Here is a 13,492-nt window from a genome sequence, read left to right on the forward strand (position 1 = left end):
ACAATCAATTTTTTTTATAAAAATGACCATTTGGGATGAATCATTATTTTATGGGTTATAAGGAAATATAATCTATGACATACCATTTTGCCTTCATTAGTTTCAATACAGTGTGAATTCTCTAATAATACTCTTACACTGACAAGAGATGCTAAACCACTTCCAGGCTAATTAGTGAAATCTTTGTACCTCTGTTGCATACCAGATACCCCATGGTGCTGCAGAACTATTTTTACTTTGCTAATTTATGACAAGTATCAAATAAAATAAGGAATTGTTCCAACAAACAAATTGTACAACATGTTGCTTATTCTCAAGGTACAGTTTAATGTTTAGATACTAGCACTTGATAGAAATTTTTCAAGAACATCATCTTCCTGGGCTTTGGATAGTTAAATATAAAGTCATTTAAAGATTCAATACAAGAATATATTTATTTGCTTGAAGAATCGAATAACTAATCATCTAGCTAATTCCTGAGGTTAATAAGGCTTTCAGCTGAACTTGTCTTGACTGATTTTTTTTTTTTTTTTTTTGTAACGCCACATCCAAGAATCGTTAAGCCTTTCACTTAACCATGAAAAGTGCTAGGACTAACAATTTTCTTGCCCAGCAAGGAGTTTCTTCCAGACTTTGCCATCTGGAAATTGGTGTTTCTTTACAGACTCTTCTTTCATTTCTGTTGAATAGCCAGGATCCTAGCAGAGACCAAAAAAAAAAAAAAAAGGAGCAGTATTAATAACCACCTAGAACAAAACATTTATTTTAGTATTTCTGCTGCTCCCAGAAATGCTTTCAAAGCTAAGCCAAAGGGAACTGAACTCTTTTAAAAATAAGTTTTCAAATTATTTTAGATGGGGGAGGGGCTACTTCCCCGTACTAATTATTTGAATAGGAAATTCATGGATTTTCTTCCTTTGATAGCTCAACCTCTGTTGATGAAAATGACCCATGACTCTGCAACATTATCAGGATAAATGATCCAAATAGCACAACTGTAGTCAAAATCTTTTAGAGCTCACTAACTTGCTACAGGGGGCCAGCTTTGGTTTGGTTTTACATAAGACTGCCTGTTTTAAGGTCTTAGCTCATAAGAAAGATGCATTAAAGAAGCCTTATCAGGGGGCAATTTAACTTCCCAGCCCTGGCCCCCAGACTACAGGAATTTGATAGCAACTAATACTGTTTCAAGACAATGGAAATAAACTCTAATTTACTCGTTCATGGGGCTGAATAGGTGAGGGCTGGCACTGATGGCTCTGGGGCTGCCCAGGCCAGGTCCTACCTTAGGTGGCATGTACGATGCCTTCTTGATTATCACAGGATACTTGAAGTGTTCATGTAGGTGGTCAACATATTCACACATCCTAGAAGGAAAGAATCAGACTGGGACGGTAATACCTTAAATTAAATCATTCACATGGTAGAGTGAAAGCAGGGGTGGGACTCCCACTGTGAAGACTCAAGACTCAGCTGTGAGACCACGTGTGTCTGCTAATCTCTTAACTGATGTGCCGCAGGTTATGAGGAAGGCTTTGATGAACCAGGAAGTCTCTTAACTCTAAAGGTTTTATGACCCCCAAAAAGTACCAGTTTAGACTGCATCATACACTTAAAATGGCTAAGTTGCCAGATTCTTTGTTATATATATTTTACCACAATTTTTTTGTAAATGACCATTTGGGATAAATCATTTTATGGGTTATAAGGAAATATAATCTATAATTCTGGGACTCCAGAATATGTGGGTGCATTTACCTAGAAGTTAGATTAATAGATTAAAAATCACCAAATGCAGTTTCTTCTAGCTTTACTAATGATTTGGAACATTAAGAGCATAGATTATAGAATTAGACTGATCTGTGCTCAGATTCTATGCCAGCTTCATTCTAGTTTTAGGGCCTTGGGCAAGTGAACGAACTCTCCTGCCTGAATTTAGTCATCTGTAAAGGAAGACCTATGACATGAAGGCTGGGTGCCAGGTGCTGGGGAAATACAGGAATTGGCATGCTTTAATAGGACACGGATATCAAGTCATATGTCATGTGCTCTGTACAATTGATAAGAGGGTTAAAAAGAACTCACTGCCATCGAGTCACATCTGACTCAGAGACCCCTCCTGGGTTTCAAGGTGGTATCACTACGGAAGTAGATTTCCCAATCTTCCTTCCGAGGAGTGGCTGGTGGGTTTGAACCGCCAGCCTTCTGGTTAGCAGTCAAACGCCCTAGGCACTATGCCAGAGCTCCTAAAGAAGAGGGTACAAATGAAGAAACACCAAAAGGGAGAGAGATCAGTTGGACTTTGAAAGGTGAGTGGGGAATGCTGTTGCACACAGAATGTCAAAGTGTGTGTGTTGCAGCGTGACAGCCCATGTCTGTGTGTCATGTACAGGGCACACCTGTACAGCAGAGTCTCCAGTGGGCACAGGGCCTGCCCAACCATTCAGTGGGTGGTGGAGGCACTAAGGCTAAGAGGGACTGTCTTTTCTTCAGCCCTCAAGACATGTAGACCCTTTCAAGGTTGTTTGGAACCTCCCTTTAGTCTAAAAGCAGAAACTGAAATGAAAAGGGGCAAAAGCAGACTAACCTAGGAATGTGCTTATTATTATGCTTATTATAGAATCAGAGACTATTATTTGCAGTAAGAAAAAGAAATGATCTAGTCCCAACCTTCATTTTCCACATGAACAGGTTCAGACTCATGTAAAATCTCATAACCAGCAGCTTCATGACTCAAACTCAGTTCTTATTTCTAACTTAATGTTCTTAGTCTATAGTATAAAATATTTCAGACATATTAAAGAGCAATACCTGATTACTCACCCCAGCTTAAGAAATAAACCATTACAATTATAATTGCAGTGCCCTGCACACTCTTATGAACCCCATTTCTCATAAGTCTTTCCCATGCATGTTTTTACACTTACACTGTGTACATTAGTGATCTTTCTACAATACCACGTTTAGTTCCAGGAGCAAAGAAAAGCATAATAAGCAAAGCCATATTTGTCAGGTGACTAGAAGGTGACTGTCCAGATTTAAAAAGAAAGCTTATCTGGGTCATATTGAGAAAGAAGATAGCACCCCATAAGGATGTAGCCGTATGTTGGGAGACTTCAGTGTCAGAGGAGAGGCAGCATAAGCTGAGAATGAATGAATGAAAACAGGGCATTGGAAAGTCAGAAATAGAAGCTGGTTTGAGAGAGGAGTTCTGGCTTCCATCTGGTTGCAAACCTCTCACTTCCCAAAGTATACAAATCAAAATGAACCAGCTACCAAGATCCCATAGCCCTTAATGAAAAAATGAGTACTCACTGGAGGTTCTCTGCTCCATGTGGAGAAGGAGGAGCAAAACCCCCTCAGCCTTTGCTTATGGATGTGCATAGTAGGTAGAGGTCTTAGTGTCTTGGTGTCAGCACTGGAGAAGCTCTGGCCCGGACCAACGGACACTACTTAAGCTGAAAAGATTCTTAGCCAATGCCTCATTGTTGTTTTTGTTAGTTGCTGTCAAGTCGGATCCAACTCATGGTGACCTTATATGCAAATGAATAAAACACGGCCTGGTCTTGTGCCATCCTCACAACTGTTGGTAAATGCTACATTACTGACCTGTTTTCAAGGCTTGCAGAGACAGATATGTAGTCAAATATAATCAGGTGCTGTACCAATTCACAGAGGCCAACTCCACCAGCATGGGGGCAAACAGGAACTAAAATGAAGAAAGATGTCTACTGAATATCAAGAGTCTGGCAGAGAAACTGGAGGTTATTCCAATGGCTATGTTTGTATTACAACCACTCAAATATATTCTGGTATTATAATTTCTACCTACTAAAAAACAAGAATCAGAGATAGGAAGGGGTGAAAAAGAAGCCTGTGGGTTTGTTTGTTTGTTTTAAATTGCCTACTGGTATTTAGTATTTAGGGGGATGAAATTCCAGGGTCAGAATTGTCAGATTCCCCAATTAAGCCTAAATTATAATGGCAAAATGGAGATTCATGTGAATTGAAAAGATCATTGGAAGAATCACAGGTGTACTGGAAGGGGAGATGGGCGTCTGATTTGCAGACCACACAGAGCCCTTACTTCCAAACTTCTGGGCCATCAGTAACACTGAGAGGTTCTCATTGACACTTCCCAGTCTGCAGCTGTCAATCTGGAGAAACTGCAGGGCACTGGCCTGGAGGAGTTGCTTAAATATCACTCTATTGTGGCACTGGAAATAGAATTAAAAATAACACCAACAAAGGAGTTAGTGTGGGCCTTCAGGATTTCCTCCCCTGGGACACAGCCATTCCCAGCCCATCACTACTCATCTGCACACCTCAGTCTTCATGAAACCTGGACTTCATTTACTCTTTGTTCTCCCTTGGCATGAGGCGAGCCTCAATAGTGCAGGTGGGGCCCTGAGCTCACTTCTTCACACATTCTCTAGCAGATCAATGAGAGCTGTGTGAAGGCCACACTCACTCTCTGCTTATTAAGGAATAACCATTACATCAACTGGCGGGTGGGCGATGCAGAGAGGCATCAGGCTGAAAGGCGACTAGAGTGACGAGCAGGTGGTGTGGACTACACACCAACCTCGCAGAGCACTGCTCCTTTTGCTGGGAAAGCTGATAATCTGCTTCTCGCACTGCTCTGTTCCGTGGGCTGTGCAGCAGATTTTGGCAGGCGCTTGTGTTTAGTTTATAAGCACAGAAAGTAGCGCAATAATGTTGATGCAATTTGGAAGCTGGCTCTCCTAAAACCATACAGGGCATTTTATTCCCCTGCAATAGCAACTTTAAATTGCTGCCTTGTAAATTTTGATGAGACATTTCAGAAAAGGTGGATGACCTTAGTCATACCAATTGTAGAAAAATCCAACAACTTTTGTGTCTGACTCCAGACTCTACTCGCTGCACAATGATTTCATTTCTAAGAATAGGAAATTCCCTAACTCAAAGGACAATATGTGGTGGAGCCTACTGTCTGCCTAGGTTCTCAGTGGATGTCAGTGCTCTGACCACAGACATCACTTACCTGTTCTCCTGTTGCAACACCAATTCCTAATGGAGCCAATGCCTACAAGACATAAGGCAACCTGGTGTTATTTTCCTAAGTTTTTACATTGCAACTCCTAATGTTTAAAAATATTTGTTGCTGAAGGAGGAAACGTCCCTGCTGTCGAGCTGTGTAAAGTTTAAAGAATGGCAGAAGGATGTCAAGGGGAGTGTGTGTACATGGAAGGGACTATGTTGTGTGTATCTGCAGGAGGAAGAAAGAAACACGTGTTCATCTATTGTCATTGGTGTGCTTCCTGGCTGAAGCTCTGCAGATTTCCTTCTGTGGCATCCTGGGCAGGCCACCTCCCCTCTCCTGGGCCTGGCTAGAGGAGGGGACCTAGGAGAAGACACAGCTACTCAGCAGTGGCTCATCATGGACTCACATGGTTCCACTTCTGCCTGACTCCTTCCACAGGAAGGATAACCTCCTGGATAACCACTCGTCAGTGTTATTTCAGAGCTTTCTCGTGTCTTTGTCAATCCCAGCATCCTCTCTTCAAGCTCAGAGCTTGAAGACTCAATGTTACAGCTGAGGCCATTAGTCTTCTGCCCACCCATCTGTCCACTTTCCCTCTAAAGCTAACTTGCTCACCCCACTGGGGCATTCTTGGCTGCTCCCGCAGCCTCCACTGGGATACAGCTATTCTCTCAGCTTCTCTTTTCCTTTGCTTGGAAGCTCTGGTAGCATAGTGCCTAAGGCATTTGACTGCTAAGCAGAAGTCTGGCAGTTCAAACCCACCAGCCACTCCTCGGAAGGAAGGTTGGGCAATCTACTTTCATAGAGATACTGCCTCGGAAACCCAAGGAGGGGTCACTATGAGTTGAATCGACTCAATGGCAATGAGTCTGGTTTTTGGTTTTTTTCTCTTTCCCTTTGCTCAGTATAATAATATTAATGACATTTGTAGCTAAAACATTCTGAGCTCTTAATACCTCTCAGGTATATGCAAAACACTGATTTAACTCATAATGACCCAATGGGATAGGTGGCATCACTGCCTGCATTTTACAGAATGAAAAAATAGGCCCAGGGGTTTAGTTTAACTGTCCCCAAACCACAAAGCTAGAAAGGGGCAGAGCTGGGGTTTGAACTCTAGGCAGAGTCTACAACCAGAGGAGTGACCTGAAATGCTAGACAATGCCAACTGCAGCAGAAAATCCCAGTTTAGGAGTCAAGTGTCCAATCCCAATCGTTGTCCTGAATTTGTTAAGACATGTGAATTTGGCTGAGTCACTCATCAATTGGAACCTCAGTTCATCTGCAACAGGGCAGGGCTGGAGCAGATGGTCTCTAAGATGTTTTCCAGTGCTAAGCTGTTTCCCAAAATGTCTAATTTAAGTATTCTTGGTTTGTTATCTCAAAAGAGAAAGTGGGAAAAAGGAGGGGTGCAGGGAGGGGGGAAAAGTCATTTATCTTGAGTTACTCATTCCATTCTGCCATTTGAAAGCATATGTTTCTGGCACTAAATCGGTACCAAATTTTATTTCCTCCTTTAAGTATTTCCTGAATTTGCTCTATTCTAACTGCCTTCTCTCTTTAACCACCCCCCCCCCGTACCACACCTAGATTGCTGGAAAAGCTGCCTCACTCCTATCACTGCCTCCAGTTGCTTTCGGTCCATTCCTCACCCCCCATGTCCCCCGCCACTCCATTCGACATGACACTACCAGTCCACCACCACTCATCCGTCCTCCCTGTAGTTACCTCTTCCCTGTGTCCTTCCCTCCCATGCAGTCCTGCCTTGGCCCCCGAGCTATCTCCCTGTACAAACACTGCCCTTCTGTTCTCTCACAAATGATTATCCCAAGGAGTGTATCTACCTAATGTAAATGTTCACCCCACATGCCTGTCTATTGTTTGGCTGGAAGCCACAGGAGTGAGTTCAGTTCCAGACTGAAGGGGTTTAACCAGGCTCCACCAGACCAGCAAACCTGGTCTTTTTCTTTTATGATTTTGAATTTTGTACCATATTGTTCTCCCACTGTATTCAGGATCTCCTGCACCCATCCCCCTCCGAGTGGTTGACAGTGGTTGCTGGGCCATCTAGTTCTTCTGGTCTCATAGTCATATAGGCTGAGGATCGCATAGTATACCAGTCCCTTGGACTAATTGTTTCCATGCATGTTTGGTTTTCTTCATTCTTCTTTGCTCTGGACGAGGAGAGATCCATTGTTACATCCAGATGGCTGCTTGCAAGCTTTTAAGATTCCAGTCGCTATTCACCAAAGTAGGATGTAGAACAATGTTATTGTGTAATATGTTAGGAGGGCATGTCTTAATTGTAGGTTTGTGGTGAGTTGAGTGTCAGGCATCTAGTAGACAATATGGTGATTTACTGAGAGAAACCGAGAAGCATATGTCCCTGGACCCCACACCTCCGCAGGACTTGCCAGTTCATGCATGACACAATGAGGCATCTCTCCCAGAACTTGGAACTAAGATTGTCCTCAGAGTTAAAGTTTCTAAACCAACACATAACGGGGGAGAGTATAGCTATGAAAAGCCACCTCAGGGAGAAAACAATGATTCTAGGCAGGCCAGACTTGACACTGAGCCAAATGAGCGCACTAAGCCATTGGCACAGTGGGGAGAGATTTGTCAGAGGAAACCAGAGAAGGAGAGTCAGAGGTAAATGTTGGAATCTCTGCCTATGGGAGGGAAGTGAGGTTTAAAACTCGCCATGTCTGGTGCCAGAAGCAGGAGGAAACATCCCCACCGCAGAGCTGTGTGAAGTTTATAGAATGGCAGTATGATGTCAGGGTGAAGAGATGGATGCACAGGGCTAAGACAGCCCCATGCAATTGCATACTCAGTTCCTGTAGCTTAATTCCTGCCCTGATTCCTCACTCATCACATAGCCTGTGGTTTAACACAGCTTTCCACAGAGCTTGCTCTGGTCAGAGGCTACAAAGACCTGGTGCTCTTGGCAGTTGTATCTCTCTAGCTTTATAGATCAGTGCTGCAAATGTGGCAAGTGGGAGTCTCTCCCTGAGAGAGAGAGGCTGTTCTAACTGAACCCAGAAGGGGAGACACGGGCCTCCAGCTGGGTGGCTTTGCTGAGGAAGCGCCCAGTTGAGAGGGCTCTTGGGAACCAGCCTTCTCTTGAGGAGGCTTCACCTTTACATTAGCTGAGTCAACCTTTTCTCCTGAGTCACCAGAAGAATCTACACTTTTGTTTCATTCTGGTGAATAAAATATTTTTATATTTGTCATATTTCTATATTTACAAAGCATGGGAACCATGTCTATTGACCTTTAGATTGGGGATAGCCTTTCAACTTTTAGCAATTTACTTTATTTAGAATAAACAGAAATTAGGGCAATGGGTAAGATGAAGAGAATAAAAGGATGTCATGTCTTCAATTCTAGTACTTGTCACAAGTAACAATCAGTTCAGCTACTTGCTCAGGAAATGTAAAAGGGACTGAACAGAGGAACTGTGAGGTCTGTCATGACCACTCTGGAAGATGAAATGGAAAAGAGCTGCGGCAGCAGTGGCAGTTTTCCTACCTTGGAAATGGTGGCGTGGCCAAGGATGTCATCAGGAGAGGTTGGCTCCTCAATCCACAGCGGCTTAAACTCAGCCAGCTTGGACATCCACTCCACGGCTTCAGGCACGTCCCAGCGCTGGTTGGCGTCCATCATCTGCAAGGGGAGAGAAACCCTTCACAGTGGGTTTGACCAGTGCTGACCTCACTACACAGCCGTGCCCCTGGCGAGGAAATGCCATCAGTCAGTGCCATCAACTCCGAGGCCAATTCTCCACGGGAGCCTGGCATCTTCCCAGCATAGGCCATGTGCAGCCCTAACAGAGGAGGCCAATGGGAGCCACAGAGGCTCAGAATGCCAGCTTCAGACACTCACTTCTTGGGAGGAGATGGAAACTGGTGAACTGAACTGCTCTGACCACTGGAAGTGCCCTGCCCGTGGCTCCTAAGGGGTACTCAGTGACCCACTCTCCACTTAGATGCCATCCAAGGGAATCTGTCTTACAGTGTGAGCTCTGTTTGTAGGAAACATCTTATCACACTCTGAATCATTGTGCAGTTAATATTGAGTTCAGTTCAATAATCATTTATTGAGTACCCATTATGATTGTATCATAATAAATAACCCAAACATTACTATTAACTAAGCACCACTAGGCCCTTTATAACTTTTATCTCATTTGATATTTATAATAACCCTATGATGCAGTTCATCTTAACTCACTTTATATATACGAAAACTGACATGCAGAGAAGTTACTATATGTGTGCAAGGACAAATCGAGTAAATTGTAGGTTTAACCCAGGCCTCTTTCGGGTCAGGGTCCCTGGTTCTTTGTACTCCACTAAACTTCCTGGAGGCCAGGCACTGGGGGTACAGGCCCTGTCCTCACCAGCCGCACTGCACCTTGAGAAGGCAGACTCAGAGACAGATCTCTCTAGGAGAAGTGGGAGCCCCCCCCCCATGGGATGCTATGAGGACCAGAGCCAAGTACACTCAGAATCAATTTTTATCATGAATTATTTGCATGAAGATGACCTCATAAAAGAGAAAATAGCTTTACTGATGCATAATGGGACTTCTGATCCTATGTCAAGGACTCCAAACATCTAATTTGAATTATGAGCCTCTTCATTAAAAAAATAAAACAAAACAAAATCTTACTGTGACTTTCCTTTATGAAAATATTTCACACATAATAAGAAAAGTTTTATAAAAATACACAGTCAAGAATGACTGATCCTCATATTTACCTTAGTCAAAGTTCCGACATATGTTTTGTTCAACAGTGGCTCCCTGAAGCCTGCCTAACTGACAAACTAAACAGGTAGGATTTGTTCAGAAGGGAGATTAAATGAGAGATACTCCATGAGGCTAGGGAATACCTGTTTGCTTGAGTACATCCACATTAGCAAGAAAGAAAGAGCCCTAAACTAAGCCAGATCTCATTTAAGTTCTGTAGAATAAAAATAAATTAAATTACCAGCCCCTTCAGTGCTGTTTTTTTTTTTTAAAGAGTTGACCTCTTGTAAGACCAAAGAGCCATACCTTCTCTGACAGTAAGTTTAAATATCCCAATGTTCTTTAATCCTTGCTGGGGTGGGTTGTTTGGCCCTGGACAAAGGCTTCGTGGAGGCTGCGTATTTTCCAGCAGCTGGGAGTCTATTTACCAGTGTTTTGTCGGGTCCAATCATGTCTCTGATAAGCCGGCACCTGCGGATGTCATCTTGGAGATCAGCCCCGACCTTGACTTTGAACCTAAAGATACGTTTAGTTGGCAGTTTACAGCTGTTCCCTGACCTGGCAGATGTCTGAGTTTCCTCCAGAAGTGCCCCTCTGTCAATAATTCACAAATCACACTTTCTAGTACCTGCCTCCTCTTTCCCAATAATCTCCAGACTTGAGAAGAAGCTGGCAAACTCCATCTCCTACTCACTGTCAGGACAATGGCTCACACTTACCTGCAGACCTGTGATTAAGGATTAAGTTAGAGAGGGATGACAGACTTGAACTGACTTTTTAGTGACATGAACCAAGTTTTTGCTGTATTATAAAAATCAATGAAATATGGAAAAGCCACAATCAGAACTGAAGAGTTCGGTTGGGAAGTTTGCCAGCGAGCTGTCCAACTGTGCCCTGAATCTTAGAGTATTATTTATAAAAATGCTCACACCTGCACAGCCCTTTACAGACTGCTTTGTCTGAGACTAGCGCAGTGAGAGGTGGGCCACAGAGACCTCTGATCCCCCAAACAGGGGTCTGGGGCTCAGGAGGTAACAGGACTTCCTAAGGTCACTGAACTACAGAGTAGCAGCAAGTGGTAAGAGTGCCACACGCAGGTTTCCTCTACATCGCATCTCATGACATTTGCAAATCCGCTTTTATGAATGTTCCTCCACTTGGACAGCTACTCAGCTACTCATAGTAGATTCCACCATGGAGTGATTACCAAGTCTCATTATGGGGAATACTACATCCAGCTGCCCAGCCACTCAATCAGACCCAGCCAAGTTGACACACAAACTTAACCACCATACTAGGTATGACTGCTCAAGTCTTTCCTGGGCACATGGAGGAAGAGGAAGGAAGCCTTGATTTTCCCAGGATCACCCCACTAGTAATTGCAGAGGATAAGGGGAAAGGGGAACATTTGAATCCACATCCACAGATTCCAAAGCCTTGCTCCACTGCTGCTTTCTGCCTCTGCAAGTTCTCACTCCCCAGCCCTATATTTAACCAGTAGTTAAGGAGCACTAAGTGCCTCTCAAACATTAATATGTACATGAATCACCCAGGGACCTGGTTAAAAGGCAGATTCTGAATTAGCAGTCTGGGGAGAGGCCAGAGAGACTGCATTTCTAATAAGCCTTCCGGTGATGTGCATGCTCCTGGTCCACAGACCACATTTTGAACAGCAGGAAGCTCAACGGCCAGCTAAATGATATGGGAACCTGGATATATTACAGGCACAAAATGCAACCTGAGCTGCCGGATGGGCCCAGGGCCCAGGTCAGGGATGACATTCTCTCTGCATCCTGCATTGCATCAGGATCCTGGGCCAATGACAACCACAATGCATCCAAAGGAACAGCCCAGGATGGCCAGGGATCCATAACCATGGTACTTAGCCAAGAGAAGTAGGCATGGTCAGTCTGGGAAAGAGAAAGCCTGAGGAAAATGGAAGGGCCGCCATTTCAGAGGCAGAAGAGCAGACTGGCTCTTGGGAACTTCATGGAGAAGAACTTCGACTAGTGGCTGGATGTTACACAGAAGTAAATTCACTATATCAAAGATCTTTCTAACACTCAGAGTTATCAACCAATGGAAAAGTGTCTTACAAAGTTAAGCTCACTGTCTCTGGGGGTATTCAAGCAGAAGCTGATTGACGTCTGTTGCTGACAATAAATAATGAATTTCTATTCTAGATTGATGCTTGAAATCCATATTCTCCAAGGTCACGTTCAACTTTGGTATTCCAAGATTCTAATTAGTGCTCATTTCAGAAAGACCCAGCCCTAGTTTGGAAACGTCTCTCACCTGACCCCACATGCCAGTATGCCCGTGTGTGTACACTGACATGGTAGGTGTTTTCTAATCTGGGCTCCTCTCTACCGATGAGCCTCTCATGTTGCTAACCAGGAAAAGTCGAGTCCCTTATCCTATGGGTAGTTACCTTGTCCAGCCATCCTTCAGGGCCTCAGAGCAGAGCTGCGGGGAAGGAATACACCCATCAGCATATACTGAGACACTCTCCTTACACTAATGGGTACCTGAAACATTTCTGACCTGGAATTAACAAACACTACAGCTGCAGCGTAAGCCAGAAAAACTATGTGTTGTTGAAATTAAGAGTAGAAACAGCTTAGCCAACAGAGCGTAACTCTTTGTAACTATAGGGTAATTTTCTTCCCTCATTTCCATGGGAACCATTTCTTTAACTGTCACAACATTCCTGAAGGAGAAATGTAGCATTAATATCCCTCTTTTCAAAGCTAGGACATTTTGTGCCATCCATAGAACTAACGGATGTTAGAGTTATCAAGCAGAAGCCAGTCTCCCTTTATCAACCTCAGCTCTGATGCAGTAATGAACTGTGTACTGACTACATACTACATGTCTGCCATGGTGTCCAAGTACTACATACCTTCTAGCACTTATCTCAGTCCTCAAAACCACCCATGAGATAAGTATTATTTCACCATTCACAGTGAGGAAATGGAGCCTTGAGGTGGTTAAACAATGTTCAGGGCATTACCCCATGGATCTGTCTGGAACCCAACCCTAGACTGTGTCCTCCCAGGAGTCAAGCTAGGAGTCACTGGGTCATGGAGGCCCAGTGCCCACAGTGCGAATGGCTTTATTTCTGCTCATATATAAGTGCTTTCAAAAGGGGGTCCTGGACCCAAAATGATTTAAAAAGGCTAACAAGAAAATATTGTATCTCTTCCAGAAAGCCAGGTGTATAAAGACTTTCTATAAAGCAGGTTAACATGCCAACCTGCTTCAAGGTGTTGTCCGAGTACCCCAGCCAGGCGCATGATGTGGTGTAGGCAGGATAGCCATGTGCCAGCATTTGTGCTTCTGTAAAAACACAATGCTGGTTAGCACCTTGCCTTTTCCAGGGACCTTCAGAATCAGCAGGGTGCCTGGGTGGTGCACACTGGTAAGCATTTGGCTGCTAACAGAAAGGTTCCAGGCTCCAGTCCATCCAGAGGTGCCTCTGAACAAAGGCCTGGCCATCTACTTCCAAAAGATCACGGCCATTGAAAATCCTGTGGAGTTCAGCTCTACTCTGACACATATACATCAGGGTGGCTATGACTCAGAACTGACTCAACAGCAACAGGTCTGAACCGGAACTGTCTGTGGCCAAGCTGCTTTCATGGAGAATCCAGCTATTCTCTTTTTGACCCTTCCTTAGCAAGGAGAGGCCCTTCACAGACATCCAGCCAT

General features: G+C 43.9%; 1 protein-coding gene across 1 annotated transcript in view; it reads right to left on the reverse strand.

Annotated features, from left to right (window-relative positions):
* Positions 1–593: 593 nt before the first annotated feature.
* The window catches only part of ENOSF1 (enolase superfamily member 1), a 46,419-nt gene continuing 33,520 nt past the window's right edge, over positions 594–13,492 (reverse strand). The window contains exons 8-16 of the mRNA XM_007935617.1: positions 13,038–13,120; positions 12,213–12,247; positions 10,210–10,297; positions 8,561–8,695; positions 5,027–5,068; positions 4,088–4,217; positions 3,610–3,709; positions 1,286–1,367; positions 594–698 (exon numbers count right to left, since the gene is read on the reverse strand). Of these exons, the coding sequence (XP_007933808.1) occupies positions 594–698; positions 1,286–1,367; positions 3,610–3,709; positions 4,088–4,217; positions 5,027–5,068; positions 8,561–8,695; positions 10,210–10,297; positions 12,213–12,247; positions 13,038–13,120 (800 nt within the window). The remainder of the gene's footprint in view (positions 699–1,285; positions 1,368–3,609; positions 3,710–4,087; positions 4,218–5,026; positions 5,069–8,560; positions 8,696–10,209; positions 10,298–12,212; positions 12,248–13,037; positions 13,121–13,492) is intronic.

Source organism: Orycteropus afer, unplaced genomic scaffold, assembly GCF_000298275.1.
Source record: "Orycteropus afer afer isolate SDZICR_OR568_19922 unplaced genomic scaffold, OryAfe1.0 scaffold00030, whole genome shotgun sequence".
Classification (NCBI taxonomy): Eukaryota; Metazoa; Chordata; class Mammalia; order Tubulidentata; family Orycteropodidae; genus Orycteropus; species Orycteropus afer.